We start from the raw sequence: 15977 nt of genomic DNA on the forward strand, positions 1-15977 counted from the left end.
CAAAGCTTTGAAATGTGAGACAGAGGCTACAGATCCACACCTGAGGTGCAGGGAAAAGGGACATACTCTAAACTCAGGGGCAAGGCCCCATGTCCAAGGGGATATGTGCTCCCAGACATGCAGCTAACTGGGAGGCCAAAGTAAATTCTCTCCCTGGTAAGAACTGAAATCCACCCAGCATCTTTTCAAAGCCTTCAGAGAGCTGTTCTTTACTAGGGACATTCCCAGTTTGTGTGCCTAGAAAGGGCAGCTTCTCCTGGCTCTGCAGCAGGATGTTCTGCACAGCTGCGGAATGCTCAGGGTCCATGACAGAGCATTCATCCCCCTCGAAGGGAGGAAGGGCAAATCCTCAGAACAGCTGCTCCAACAGTAACAATCTATAGTGGAGTTTAAGGTATGGATGCTCCATGTCTGACCCTCATGAGGAGAGGGTAACTGCATCCTGCAGCTCAGCTCTAACTCCTCCTCCCTCACTGCAGGCAGGACTCACTCCTTGCCAAGCAGAGCGGGAACTGCTCCCACCGTGTGCATCCTGCTGTCAACAGAAGCCTGGACAGCAGAGAAAAGGCGGTGAGAAATGTCACTCATCTCTGTGCAGGTTATGTTTCCCTCTGAGTTAGATTCTGCCATCACTATATCATCCTTCACTGGGGTCAGCACTGGATATTTGTCCCTTGTGATCCCCCTCCACTCGTGATACAACAGCCCTTTGGGACCCATTCTTGTGTGAAAGCTGGGAAAACTTGGAGGGTGCTGGGAACATCCATCCTGAGTGCTCTGCTCCTGGCAGCCACCATGGAATCTGCAATATTGGAAAAAATTTCTTCCATTTCAGCTCAGGCTGCTTTGCACCTGAGCTGGGCTAAGGAAAAAGCGGGCTCAGGTCCATAGAACTTGCATTTCCAATCGCATCAGCAGGACAGAGCTGAGTAAGGACAAGGATTTCATGCTGACTGCAGGAAGAACTGACAGGTAGCCAGGTTTCATGCCTACAGACAGGATATTTGATCTACCCCTCACAGCAAAAAGCAGTGAGGAGACAGGATATTTAATCTGTGGCACCAGGAGAAAGGTGAAGGACAGCAACGTGAGATGGACCAAGGACTCTATTCTCCTGACACTCATATCCCAGCGTAAGCAAATTGCTATTCCATCTGCTAATGGATCTAAGCAGCAGCTGCTTCTTAATGTAAAGCAGCAGCATACATCCTTGGAAATCAGTCAAGGCTGTACACTTGCATCCTTTGGGCAGGAGGACTCTTGGAGGGGAGCTTCTCCCAAGGAATTTCCCAAGTGAACTGCAAGAGTGACAGGACAGGCTCCAGAGCCCTGTGTGCTCTGTCCAGAGTGGCTGCAAGTGAGAGAAGAATTTGCACATTAACATACAGTTTTACACAGTGGAATTCAAAGACCTCGGCAGGATAGAACACCTGAGTTTGTGACAGAAAAGCCCAGAATGTCGCTGCATTATCACGCAGGGGCTGTGAAATAAAAAGAAACTTTCCCAAAACATCTCCTTGAGTACGGATTTTACACTTGGTAAGTTCACTGTGGAAGATTTCCCCATCCACTACACACAAGATTTCATACACATATGAAGAATAAATGTAAATATCCTAGAAACCAGCAATTGATGCAAACCTGTAAATAATATCCCTCTGCATGTCCATGCCTCCAACTCTGCAGCTTTGGGCTGCTGTGTGAGAATGTGCAATTTAGGAGTGGACTGGACAGGAAAACCGGGCTGATCACATTCACTGGCCTGGCATGAGGGGAATAACCACGGTAATTATTCCACGGGAACCTTCTTTTCAGCACTCAGTGAAAAACCCCATGGCTAAAGGAAGCAGAGAGCAGTTCTCCGTGTCTCCACAGCTCGTCGCTCTCTCACTCCACAATGCCAGACATTCCCAGCTTCTGGATGCAGGAATGGATCCTGTTCTCCTCAGAGCCCTCGGTTTGCTCAGGCTGCTCCAGGCAGAAGCTGCTCTGTCCCATATTCCTTCCCCTCCACCCTCTGCATTTACACAAACACAACCCAAGCACAGAAAAGAGGGGGACTTTAAATCAGCATAAGTTTAGAATCCAAACTGTTTAAAGTTAAAGTTTATTTGTATTCTTTGTAGGAATATCAATAAAAGTCCTCAAATGTATCTATATCTGTACATATTACAAGAACCTTCAAAAATTATTCACAGAACAAAAATAAATCTTCTTTAGAACAAACCCAGGCAATGAAATGCAGAAATGGATCTCATAGACCAAACAGTCCAGTGCTACAAGCATAAAAATACGGCTTGAAAAACAAGTTTATTCCTTTTTAAAGGTGTACTTTGTTGAAATAAAAAATAAATTATTTAGAGCTATCATTGTAGAACAGTTCTGTGTAGTAACACTCTTATTAAGGCCCTTGAGACAGAAAATCTATTTTTGCAGGTAGGATTCCTGGCAGGCATGATCTGTAAGGACATGCTCACTCTCCTGGGAGTTAACTTACTGTGGAGAAGAAAACACCTAAAAACATCACCCTGAATTTAACCCTTTTTCCTCTGGCAGACTCAGCTGGATACCTGTGGCTGACCATGCCAACCACTGATGGAAATGCACATTGTGGTTCAACTCACACAGGAATGGTTCTCCAGGAACAACAGACATTTTTGCAGAACACAAGCAAAATTCATCCACACAAGTTAAGTATTGCTGACACATTTCATGGACATGACTATAAAATTCATGGACTTCCAAGTTAAAAGCAGGTGCATTTATGCAAGCATCAAAATATGAAATGAATATATCACGTGGGAAAAACTCACAGCCAAACCAAGGCAATTACATGAATGCAAAATAAACCCCATTTCTTAGATGACTTATTGGATGGATAAAGAATTTATTAGTGGATACACCTCATATTCTCTAACTAGACAATACACACATCCCTTTCCATGCTCCTGTAATCTCCCTGCCTGAGTTATGCCACTGGAAAGGAATGTGACAAAATGTGTAGCTGTATGGATCTGTGCTTTTGTAAAAAGCTGCCCATTTCTGATACAGTTGGATTAATTCCTAGATGTGAAATCTATTTCCCTTAAAAAAGGGCCTAGAGTTGCAAAGAACAGGGATTTACAGGATGCTGCCCCTAGGCTGTGCTCCCTCTGTCCTCTCAAAGCCTGTCCCTTATCACCCTGCTCACCTCACACATTGCAGACACCACACACACCTGCCAAAGGGCCACACACAAGAGGCTGCTCCATCTCCCTGCCCTACCTGGCCTCAAGCTTTTCCTGAGCACTCAAGAAGCCCAGGGAATTGGTTTTGAGGTTTGGAGAGAACCCTCCTAGAATGGTACCAATGTGGCCAGCATGGACTGGAACACCAGGATGGGGTGACTTTTCCTGTTCAGTCTGAGGAACACAAGTATTCTTCCTCCAGGCTATCCAATTTCTTCTGCTCTACTTCATCTGTTCCCCAGTGAGAGCAGCAGCTCCTTGCACAGCGTTAGACACAGCCCATCAGCCTTGGCTCAGAGTGTGAACTCAAAGCCAGCATCTGTCATGCTCCCCATCACACACTGCACCATTTAGTCCCTCACTGCTGCAGAAGCCACTGGCCATGAGTCTAAACCTAAACATGATCAGGCCCAGGCAGGGCTCCTGCTCCTGAACAGACACGTGGTTTAGTGCCACTTGGATTTTATCAGTCTGGACAAAATAGAAACTGGCATTTTCACATATTGTCAGCTTCAGGAGGCTGAAAGTTTTTCTGGAAGGCTGCTTGGTAACAAACTAGGAGAGACAGCTGCCTGCAGGACTCAAGAGCAGTGTTTTGTACTGCAGCAGATCAATTCCAGGCGTGCAGCACTGACTCTGGAACCTTCATCCCTCTGGGGTCCGCAGGCAGCGACTCCTCGGTGCTGGGAGTGGAAGGAGCACACCTGGCACCTTAGGGGAGAAACTGGAAGAGCAGAGAAACAAGCAGCCTAAGCAATGAGACCACAGGGAGGGGTCAGGCTCTGAGACAGACACTGCTTTTTCCTACAAGCATTCTACAAGCTTGAGAAACACACAGGACAAGGTACAGTGTTGAAATGATGCACTACCAAAGACCTTACCAATACTAGGGCAGGGATTATTTCCCCTCTAAAAATCCAGGCTGGAGTGCTGCCCCTATTGCAGAAACCAAAGTGGACACCTCAGAGCCCTCAGCATCAAACCACACAGCTAAGCCAGTGACCTCTGACATGACCAGAGCACTGGGGAGCTCCAGGGAAAGGTGTTTCCCAAAATAATGCTGTAATAACTCTCCTAGAACAACACATCTGCTTCTGCCTAGTTCTGTCAGTGCAGCCCCAGGGGCGCTCACTCACACCTCAGTCACAGCACACCCACGTCACCTGCACGGTGCCACAAGGCAGCAGTTCACATGCCCTTGCCAAAAGGGATGGGAACATGTTCCTCCATGCTACAGCTGTGCAATTACAGTACATGGCTACAGGGACATGCAGATGCAACAGAAATAGCCTACAAAAAGGGTTTGTGTAGAAGAGGCCCTCACATGACAGTTCAACACAAACACAAGTTGCTACGGTTGCGATGCCTGAAGGGAGAAAGAAGGAACTCAAAGGCACAGTTTGAGGAATAAAATATCAGAGGTCAGCAAGGATCTAGAGCTGGAAGACAGTTTGGAACATATGGAAAAGTAACCACTGCTGAGCCAATGCAGAGCACAACCCCAGGTGTGTCAGCACTGAGGAGCCAGGGCAGCTTTGATCCCAAAGAGCCGAGCGTTAATCCCAAAGCCCAGCTCACTGCAGCCTGCGGTGCTCTGGAAGGCCTGGCTGGGATTGATGCATACACATCCTACAGCACAGGGGGCCCTGCACTGATGCACAGAACACACATGGGTGGTGATGGCAGCTCCAGCATTGTGACACCAGAGCACACACACTGCTCTGCCACCTCCTGCACCAGCCACAGAACTGGGATTAATTCTTTTCCAAAAAGCAGGCAAACCTGGGATCAGACACCAGGTTTGGGTCTTCATATTGCCAATAATTCATGTGCAGGGAATTGGCTTAGACACTCCTGTGCTTTTCATGAGACAATTCCACACTGAGGCACCTCTCAAGGCTTTGTCTCAAATTGAAGTAAACTTTTCCAATTTCCACAGCATGTATAAATGGTTAATCACACTTGCTGTTATCAGTATATTTCTGTAATTAGCAATTTCAATCAATGCTGCAATAATTTCATTTACTGTGAGAGTTTGAGAGCTAGAAGTGCATAGCGAAACTGGAAGTAAAAATTCACCCTTGACTCCAGAATCTTGGATTTAAAAAAAAAGTGAACCCTCTCTCTGATTAAATATTGTGGCACCTGATGAAATCGTGAGAATTGACAATACCATGCCATTTACTGTTCATCTGTTACAGGTTGTGAATGTCACTATCTCCCAGGAGAAGGTCACTTTGGAGCAATATCCCATTCACATATAGTCTGGAATCATGCTTCTATGAAACACAACTGAAAGAAATTGAAGACGAAAGCTTAGTCAAAACTCCTGAAAAAAACTGCTGTGTACAGAACTCAAAAAAAAAAAAGTCCCTTTAAAGTATCCAGAGAAAGGAAAATTTCAGCAGAAATGGAAGATCTTTCAACATAGATGCAGAAAGCACCTTTCCTTGGAACTACACTGGCTAAGCAAGTGGTTGAAATAATGAAAATAAGCAAGCATTAAAATACAGAAATCCTCTAGAAAAAGGGAGTTTTGCATATGGAATTTCCTGTGCTGGGCATGGGCACCCTTTGGTTAGCCCTTTCCCGAGAGGATTAACCTGTCTGTTCCTGATGGAGAGCAGAGAGGGAATTCAGGGTGCTGGTGGGCTAGAAATTGTTAAAAAATTATTTACAGGTCTGTAAATTCTCCAAACAGAAAATATAAAACTGCATTAGAACTGGGGTTAAAAAGAAAGAATCCTACCACAAAATCCCGCAAATTCCCTCTGTCTGACAGGAAGCCTGACTGTGCAAATTCCAGGAATCCAGCTTGCTGCTCCCACTTTGTACCTTCTTCAGAAAGACTGTTTTATGACAGAGTCCTATTGGAAGTAGGTATGGGACATAGCAAGAGCCAGTTCTCTTGCTAAAACGTTTGCTATCAAGTTTGCATTCAGCTAAAGACCAGCTGGGGAAGAGGGGAATAAATCCAGCTGATGAGTTTTCCTATGGAATTAATTTCACTCCATTCATGTCATTTTATCAGCCAGTTGTCTCGGGTCAGCCGCTGCTCACCTCTCTCACCCACAACACACACGCACACACACTCCCCTCTTCCTCCTCCCAGGACTGCAGTGCTTTCAACAAGAGAAAAACAACAACAATAACAACAACAACATAATAATAATATTAAAAAAAATAGCAATAATTAAAAAAATCTACAGTATTCACTTCCTTTTGGTATATTACATTGGCATTTTCTGTACACAACCCAAGAGCTCCCTCTATTTACACAGTGATCCACAAGGACTTATTCTGGGGAGCCTGGTTCTCCTGGCCCTGAGTGGGGAATTAAAGCCCACCCTTCAGAGTTGCTTTTTCAATTTTATTGAATGTACAATACTATCTTAAAACAATTTAAAGTACAACTTTAAAATACAATTCTAAAACAATTTTAGAACAATCTTCAAACAATACAATCTTCAAACAATACAATTTTCCTTTTACAGAAGAACTATGTGCAACAATCAGTGACGGTGAGGGGTCTTGGCTCTGCTCCGTCTTGCACTTCCACGGAGGTGGTTGGCAGCACCTGCAGAATTAGAAACTGCTGTTCTTAAATTCACCATTCTCCGTGATGGAAAGCTTGGGAGGGTTGCCATTCCGGACGTGCATGGTGTAGCGCTCCTTTACCTGCGTCAGGGCACTCATCAGGCGCGTGTTGGCCGAGTCCAGGAACACGATCCGCTTCTCCTGCAAAGACAGCCCCCAGCGTCAGAGCTGCTGCACACCCCGTGCCCTGGTTGGGGCAGCCCGGCCCGGCCCGGGCTCTGGGCAGAGGCAGCTGGGCCAGTGTTCCCTGGCGACATGGGCTGTCTGCCTCTTTCTGTTTTCGGGGTGCCATGGGCTCCTCTGCGGCCCTCCAGGACTTTTTGCACGACGAGTCCAAGTTACAGCGGGGAATTGATCCAGGAATGGAGGCTCCACCCAGCCAGGTAGGGTTTTGCCACAGGGGAGTGGGAGGATGTCAGTGTTAATAACAATGGTAGCCAATTTTGATATTATATTTTAGAAGTACATTAGAAAAACAGAAATAGGCAGCAGAAAATAAAAGTGGTGGGAGGAGGTTTCATCTGGCAGAGAAAAGTGTAAGTGGTATCTGCCGACCATTGTCTCTGTGTTTTGGATGGAGTGTGCTCAGAATAAACTCATGGGATGCTTGAAATAAATAAATAATTAATAATAAAAAAAAGCAGATAATGGCAGCCTGCGGTGACAGTGCAACAGCAACACAGAGAAGCAGCAGCCAAAGCTAACGCTGAGGGTTACTGGAGGTGAGGGGGAAAGGGCATTGTGGGTGGAGGGGAGATGCCATCGACAGAACACAAAGAACAAACATGGAACACGCTGCTCCTAAACCCATTCCAGCTCGGGGAGCTCCCGGGCTCCACAATTCCACGTGCCCGGTTGATTGTCCTCGCACACAGCGTGCCAGCCTCCACTCACAGCAGACAGCTCAGGGTTGTGTGCTGCTAAACCGACATAACCCATCACCAGACCTGGGCTGCTAACAGTGGGAAATCTGCACTGGGATACAGCACTAGAAGGACAAGCCAAGGAGTTGTTGGCATGATCAGAGACGACAATTTCCATCTTTCTCAAAAAAATAATAATAATGCAGCTGCAGAAAGCAGTGCTAGAGACAGTAGGAAGGTAACTGTGCTCTCCATGCCGCCAGCTGATTGGCTTTTGTTCTTTGAGAAGGAAAAATGTCTAATTTGTTCAACCAAACAACTTGCACAGGGGCAATCTTCCTAGTCCAGCCCACTGAGAAACAAAATGGAGGGGAAAATGATGCACAGAAGGCATAAACATTAAAGAGCAGCTCAGACACACTGCTCAGGAGATTCATGTGCTACCACACGTGAGCCCATACCTTGGGATTCGGGTCCAGCACATAAGTGCTTGCTACAGCACTAATCAGCAATGTCTGCTTTTCTCAGTGGGATCCCCCACAGGGGTGAGTGCTCGGGTGCAAAAACAAAGCAGAATTTAAGTCCTGTTTCTGTTACAGTCCTGAAGATACCAAACTCTGTGTAAAACCAACAGAGGAGGAGGAGACACTAGGCATAAGGCCTGCCTTAGCCCTCATCCCAATCCAGCTGAGGGGAGCAGGGAGAACACAGAGCCAAGGAGTTACAGGCCTTTCCTCCCATGCTGAAATGAACCCTGTAGAACACAACTGCCTCAGCAAGAATGTGCTCCTTAGGCAGGCAAAGCTCCTACTCCTCCAACTGTATTTCACCTGGAATATATGATTTAAAATGAAAATTTTCCTTCTGAAATTTTTCCCAAAAAACTTCTAAAAAATCTTTCCAAAGAGTTGAGAATGAAAGGCTGGATGTTTTCAGATACTGCTGAGCACTCACTGAGCCAGTCTGCAAAACAGCTGGAAATCCACACTTGGAAAATCAATCTCAAAAGCACGAGCTTGGTGAGCAGAGGCATCTTCTCACTGAAAGGAAAATTGGATCTACAAGGCACGTCTCTAACATGCTCAGGGCACAGGGAGCAGGAGGAGCTGGAATGGGTAGGAGGTCAGTGTGCTGGGCCAGGACCAGGTACTGCTCAGCTAGAGAACTGATTTGGTTTACTTGCCTGTTGGAATTATCTCATCCCCATTTATGACCTGTAATTTAACACAGTGGAGATGTCACTTGCAATAGCAGCTGGGCCAGTTCTCTTTGCAGCTGCGCCGCTCCGAGGAGAGAGTCTGGCCAGACCTATCCCTGCTCAGGCTCCAGAGCCAGCAGAACAGCTCATGTCTCTGTGCATTGGGGCAGTGCTTGGAGCTGCACTGCATCCCTCAAACCATCCTGGGTGGTGTCCCTAAGCACAGGATCCCAGGTCACTGCTGCTCCTGGCAGCCTTTAACTCTTCAGCCAGATGCAACAAGCCATGTTCTAGCCCCACTCGAATCTCACACAAAAAAGACCTTTGCTTTTCTCGCCACTGAAGGAATCACATTAAATAAAATCTTCCAAGCATGACTTCAAGGGATTGCTGCAGAACCCAGCAGATGCCTGGGCTCCCCTGGTGAGCCTGTTCTGAATCTTAACCAGTTTCCTCCTCTGCTCAGGTACTCGAGGAAGGACAGTGACAACTGCACTTCCCCCACTCACTGCCTGACAGTGAAGCAGCTGAGGTCTGCCAGTGACCTTGCTTGTCCAAGAAAAAGAGAAATTAATGCTGCTGTTCTGCTCCTGTTTTTTCACCAGTTTCCACCACAGGTGATAAATTCTGCATCACTTGATGAAGTGTGATCAAGGACTACATCGTTCCAGCCCTGAGGGTCTGAAGGTCTCACAAGTCAGCAGTGGTCCCCTCTGCCAGTTGGTGACATGGGGATCACAGTGGTCCATGCTCCACCTTGCTAGCCCATAACCAACACCAAGGCTGAGAGCTTCCTGGCACACACAGGTAACAGGCAAGTTTCTTACTCAGTCTCTTACAATCTCTTCCCTACAAAAGTCACTTTGCATGTTTGCTCAGTGCCCCTTCCATCTTCTTGAGGCAGATGAAAAATGCATCCACTCATTTCAGAATCCAAGCTGCTGCCTGGATGAGCTGCCATTCCGAGATGTCCTGACTGTGCCTATTGCCAAAAAACCACAGCTCTTTGCTGCTTTTTATTTTCCCTACAGTTCCACGTGAGTTCAAATATTTCTAATACCCCAATGCCATGTTTAACCATGTTCAGCTGAGACTCCCACCATCACTCTTTGTGTAGGGAATAACTTAGGTTATTCCTGAAAAAATTATTAAAGGAAGTTTTCAGTTGGAACCACTGAAAAGCCCAGAAGCAGGAAAGAGACCCTCCAAATGCAAATACCACAAACGTAACACTGCAGGCAGATACAAACCAGTCCCAGGTTCTGTTGTGGGATCAGCACAGACACAGAGGAAAAGCTGGAATGACCCCACAGGATACACCAACATGCACGTCCCGCTGGGTTCCCCTCCCCACAGCTGCCCAGGGCAACCAAGGTGGGAGCTGCAGGTTTGTGGGAAATGGGCATTTCCCCAGGACTGCCAGGGACGGCCAGTGGGGTGAAATGCCACACGTGACATTCCCAGGACAATGCTCCATTGCAGCATTCTGTTTCCTGGACTCCACTGTCCAAAGCCATGCTATTGCTGGCACAGCTGAGATGCATGCACATGGCAGCTAAACTACGCTGGGGTGAGGCACAGCTTTCCCAGAGGTCCCAGGCCCACACTTGGAACATCATCTACACAATGCACTGCTATTCCCTTTACTCCCTAGGGATCTCACAAAGTAGCAAAGGTTTTGGAGATGTGATCAGTCCTGGGATTTGTTGCCAGGCTGCCTCAAAGCCCAGGTCAGACAGTATTAATTAAAGCCCCCAGTTATCTCCCAGAGGCAATAACTGACATGTGTGACCCTGCGGGCTGATACTGCTTGGAAAGTAGAGAACAGTGCTGGGGCAAGAGAGAGGGGCCAATAACAGGTTTTACACACACATTCTGGGAGATGCTGAGCTCTTCACCTACCTGTGCATCAATAATTTTCTGCTTTGCATCAATGACTGCTTGCATCTCAGCATGATCCTTTTTCAGCTCCTCTTCAACGGCCATGAGTCTGATGAGAAAAGAGAGGGACAAATTAGGACAGTTTAATATTACTCCCAAGTGTTTCAGGTGCTCTGGCCTGTTGGTTCAATTTCTCTGCTTCTCCTGGCTCTCCCAAGAGAAGAATTCTGCTCCTCTCGGGAAAGCTTATCTCTCTATCTGACACTCCCAGTTGCCCAACCTTATTATTTTCAGAATGGACATTGCCAAAAATGCCACTGCTCTGAAAAACTAATCTCATGTACAGATTCCAAATATCAACGAAAATAAAGGCTTATCCTAAGTACAACAGAGACCTAAGTTAAAAATTCCTAAATATTTTCTTTTACTGTCCTGACAATCCCGGGCAAGTTTCCACACCTGCCTCACCATTTCTTCAGCTCTAAGGATGGAAGGAATGGCACAGGGGAGCCGCTTGTCCCACCCAGTCCCGATCTTCCCAAAACTTCACCTGCTAATGATACTTTTCATCTGGCTGTCCTTCTCCTCCTGCTGCCTGCGCAGCCTGTCCTCACTGTCCTCCAGTCGAGACTTGTAGTCTGTGAGCAGCTTCTGCATCTGCTGCTCCTGCACCAGGAGCCGCCGCTCGTACTCCTCCAGCCGGCGACTGGACACCCGCAGGCGCTCCTTCAGCTTGGCGATCTCCTGCTCGTACTGGGGGTGGCAGGGAGGCAGTGGCGAATCAGGTGCAAAGGAGAAAAAAGAAGAGATCAGATCATTATAATGCTCTGCTGCTCTTTAGGGGAGCGTTGTTTTGGGGTTTTTTTAAAATGAAAAATAAGCTGATTGAAGTAAGTGAGAAGCAAACATAGGGGTGACCATAGAGAAGGAGCACACGGGCTCCCACTGGGCATCAAGCTGCTCCCATGCTGTGGGGTGTCACTCTGCAGCACAATTCCTGCAGTCAGAGGGCTCTGACATGGCTCCTCAGCCCTGACTGGTCACATCCTGCCTTACTCCAGACTCCAGCAGTTCTCAGGCAGGTGCTGCTAACAGTGCTCAACTGCAGAAATAGCCTAACCTGCCCAAACTTAGAAACCCAGACCTGTGTGGGACTCAAATAACTCATTCTTCAGGACCTAATCAATCAGGGCAGGTTAGAGCAAACCAGCCACTGCAGAGCAGAGCCTGTCAGGTTACTTGGCTAAGCTTTTGTTCTTCTTGTCTCTGTAGGCAATCTTTTCTGCAATAGTGCCACAAATATATAAATTCTTTTGTTTTGGGTTCATTCACCTTTCCTAACAATCCTATGTTTCTACTTCTTAAACCTTCTCCTCCTCATTCCCTGCCTTCTCAAAATACCAAACTTCTTACACAATAACTCCATCCCCACAGGAACACATGATTATAACTGTATTTGGAAAAATGGGATCTACTCCTGAAAAAACATACACTTTCCTAAACAGATCATGCAGATTTCTGTGCAGTACCTGGGTGACTGGCATTTGCCTCAGGAGAAACCCAAGACAAAATCTGACTGCTGCCACTGGTGAAAGCTGAGCTGCAGCCCTGCACAGCCCCTGTGCATGTCCTAAGATATGCTCAGTCAGTTAACAATCCTGATTTACAGTAATTTCACGATTATAAGCCGCACTGAGTATAAGCCGCATTTCCGGGTGCCAGCTACTTTTCGTTCTTTGTCCATACATAAGCCGCACCTGATTATAAGCCGCACATTACAATACAGAGTGTGATAAAAGGTATCTATTCTATCACCATCTGTTGAGCGTGGGGGCAGTGATCCTGATCTCAACGGCAGATATTCTGCTAATGGGCCATCCATTGAAACCAGGCAGGGCATTGTTCTTTATCTTTTCACAACCCATCCTTCCTCCAGAGAGTCATTTTCTGCTAATGGCTCATTGAGTCCCACTGTGTGACTGATAAAATTACTGCATCCCATTGGAAGTTGCTCCAGTCAGAGCTGGGAAGAGCCCAACATTTCTCACCAAGATAAAAACAGAGGTTTTGGGACACTCAGGGAGCCCCTTTCTCCACTGGACTCCAGAGGAAAACTGGATTTCTCCACATCACCACTGGCCCTCTGGAGGGAAACTGCACCTTCTACAGGAGCACTGCTTCAACTGAATCACATCTGTCACTGCAGGAGGATGCAGCCACCATTTAATGGGACTGCTATCAACACCCTGCCTGATGGGGTGTCAGGTTGTACTCTGACTTTGTCAGGGTTTGGAGTTTGTTTCTTTGTAGTACTGTATTTCTATTTTAATTTCCCTAGAAAAGAACTGTTATTCCTAATTCCATATTTTTGCCTGAAAGCCCCTTGATTTCAAAATTAGAATAATTTGGAGGGAGGGGGTTTACATTCTCCATTTCAAAGAGAAGCTCCTGCCTTTCTCAGCAGACACCTGTCCTCCAAACTAAAACAGCAACTTTTTGTTCTTTGTCCGTATATAAGCCGCACCTGATTATAAGCCGCACTGCGGGTTCGGACCAAAATTTTAGTCAAAATGGTGCGGCTTATAATTGTGAAATTACTGTACTTTATTTACGGAGTTAGTGATCACTATAACCAATATAACCTGTGTGAGAATGTGTGACGCTGTGACAGCAGGGCCTGAAAGTCCCTCTGAACTCACTGTGGGGTGCACAGCACTCAGTGCCACCCCCAAGCTGGCTGCATGCAGAATCAAATCTACCTTCTCAGCATGCTTGACTTCATCCAGGTTCTGAGCCATGTCCTTCTTGGTGTCCTCGTACTGCCCGTTGTTGAACACCCACGCAGCCGTCCTCTCCACTGGGGACAGTGTGGCTGAGTCCACTGGTGACTGCACCTGGGGCAGAGACACCTGTTAGCATCCTCCAGAGAAACTGCACACAAACCAGCTCTGGAATCCAGTTCAACTGGAGGAGAAAGATACCTGTGGATCTGTCAGCCTCAAAGATCCCCAAAACATCTTCTGCAGGGGCACTCCATCCTCCCTTGACTCTGGACCTATAGCACCCACCGGAATCCCTCTAAAACCAAACTTTTCTTCCTCTCCAAGTGGGCTTCTCTCTGAAAAAGTTCTTGCTTCCCAATCCCGTTCACATCCACCTCTTCCCTTTGCCACACTGTTAGTAAGGCTTTCTCACCCTGCTACATCTTGCACAGAGAAAACAGTGACAAAGCTCTGCTTGCAACACACTCATGTAAGGAGCTGAGGGAGCAGTGCCTGCCAGGTTTGGATGGTCCATTGCAGTGTTGCCACCCTGCCAGGGCCAGCTGTGCTGACTGGAAGAATGTCCAACCTCTTTGGAAGCTCTCTCTCTCCCCTCTTCAAGGGAATCCAAAAAGGGAGCCAAGAAAAGAGACAAGAAACTCTCCGCCTGACTGGGGAAAACATGGCTTGCTATAAATTCCAAGCAATTTTCATGGACAAAGGCAAGTTTGTAAGTGCAGGAATTAGCATAATTACTCCTGAAAGAGCAACATTGTCTTATGTTTTAGAGAAATGCAAAAGATCAACTTCTCCCCAGCTGCAGCTTCTTTTTGTGCCCAGGCAGCTCTTCAGCTCCCTTCCTAGTCCAGTGTGCACCCAAGTGCACTGTGCTCCCTGGCTAGAGCTTCTGAAGTCCCAGTCTCAGCCAGAGTTCTCCAGTGGGGAATAAACAGCTTCTTTAGGAGTCAGGGATCATGTCACCCTCCTGCTGTGTTTCTCCTGCTCAGGAAGGCAGGGCTGGAGGATGCTGGATCTGCTCCCACAACTCAGCTGTCCTGAGCAGCCATGGACTCTCCAGCATGGGAAGAAGCCTCAGCAGAAATGTAAAGGCTAATAAAAGGCATAAGAATGAGGCAAAATCCTTGGATTTAGGCAAAGACCTTTTTCCTAGAAGGAAATCTTCACAGCAGGAAAGCAAATAGCCCCTTAGGTGCAGTGTGACAGCCTGGCAAAGCTCCTTAATTCAGATTTTTTTGACAGCTTTTGCTGTCAGGCAGGCAGAGCAAGGGAGACCACAGACCATTCGTGGCTGTCAATCGCTGGAGAAATCAGAAGCAGTGATGGATGAACACTGTCACCACTCACTGGAGCTACAGGGGACTCAGAAGAAAGGTGACTATAAAGTACATCCCCAGCCCTGCAGCACACTGCTGAGCAGCAGCAAACCTGGCCAAACAACCTTCCAAGTGTAGGACAGAATATGTCCAGCAGCCAAATTCTGAAAGCTGTCCAAGACCAAGTGGATGGCAAGTCACAGATGCTAATGGGTTACAAGTTACTCTCCAATAAAGGGCAAAAAAAGAATTAGTCTGCTAGGATCATGATTAATTCCCCTCTTTGCCTCTCTTCCAGAGGAACACATTGACATTTCTGTTCCCACCTACATCCTAAATGGAAATGGAAGGCAAAAAGTGACCTCTCCCAGCAAACAAAGGGCCCAACTCTATATTCAGAAACAAATGGGACTTGTGGAGAACAGAGTCTAATAATTATAACGCCCACAAAACATGCCTAGAAAGAACATGCCCAAATTTTATTTTCTCTTTCTCTTTTTAAAACAAGAACAGAATTCCACAACAAGATTTGCAATTAAAAGGACGAAATGGAATCTGCCTTGAAAAAAATGTTGGCTACTCGATTTAGCACCATTCAAGACATTGTTCATGGGTGTGGGGAAGGAGAGAACAAATTGATTTCTCTGAATAAAGCAGTAGCAAGTACTCTAATGAATCCAGTGGAAACAATTAGTATAGAAAGTACAGTGGGAAAATAAATGGATGCACATCCCCTTCAAATTTATCCTTGTTACTGGCCTAAAATGTGCTGCCAGAACCACACGGGGCCTGGTTGTATTCCATAAACACCCTTCACCTAGCCATGCCCCATAAAACATACTGCAGGAAGACACACACACACACACACACACACACACACACTTCAAACAATAAACAATTACTTCTTTGGTATTATTAACTTGGCATACTAAGCTTTGGTTTGTGATTCAGTGTTTCTGGTCTTGCACTTCAATGAAGTTGAGATATCAACTACTTCAAGAATAGTTTTGAAGCCCTGATTGCTCCTGGGTTCCCAGGCATCACCCAGGTTTTCCTGTAACATTCAGGAGTTTGCCGAGAAAGCTCCACTGTCAGGGAACACCAAGAAGACCTTG

At 46.6% G+C, this 15977-nt stretch overlaps 1 protein-coding gene across 16 annotated transcripts in view; it reads right to left on the bottom strand.

Annotated features, from left to right (window-relative positions):
• Positions 1 to 2073: 2073 nt before the first annotated feature.
• Positions 2074 to 15977, bottom strand: part of RASAL2 (RAS protein activator like 2) — a 170834-nt gene continuing 156930 nt past the window's right edge. For 10 of the 16 annotated variants that reach the window (XM_033067234.2, XM_033067237.2, XM_033067238.2 and 7 more), the window contains 5 exons: positions 13526 to 13660; positions 11317 to 11519; positions 10788 to 10875; positions 8871 to 8901; positions 6715 to 6965 (listed from right to left, as the gene is read on the bottom strand). In XM_033067234.2, coding sequence (XP_032923125.1) covers positions 6835 to 6965; positions 8871 to 8901; positions 10788 to 10875; positions 11317 to 11519; positions 13526 to 13660 — 588 coding nt within the window. In that variant the 3' untranslated portion in view covers positions 6715 to 6834. Of the gene's footprint in view, positions 6966 to 8870; positions 8902 to 10787; positions 10876 to 11316; positions 11520 to 13525; positions 13661 to 15977 lie in introns of all 16 variants that reach the window. The other 6 variants (XM_033067236.2, XM_033067235.2, XM_033067232.2 and 3 more) reach the window with 3 other exon arrangements.

The sequence above is a fragment of the Catharus ustulatus genome, chromosome 9, assembly GCF_009819885.2.
Source record: "Catharus ustulatus isolate bCatUst1 chromosome 9, bCatUst1.pri.v2, whole genome shotgun sequence".
Lineage (NCBI taxonomy): Eukaryota > Metazoa > Chordata > Aves > Passeriformes > Turdidae > Catharus > Catharus ustulatus.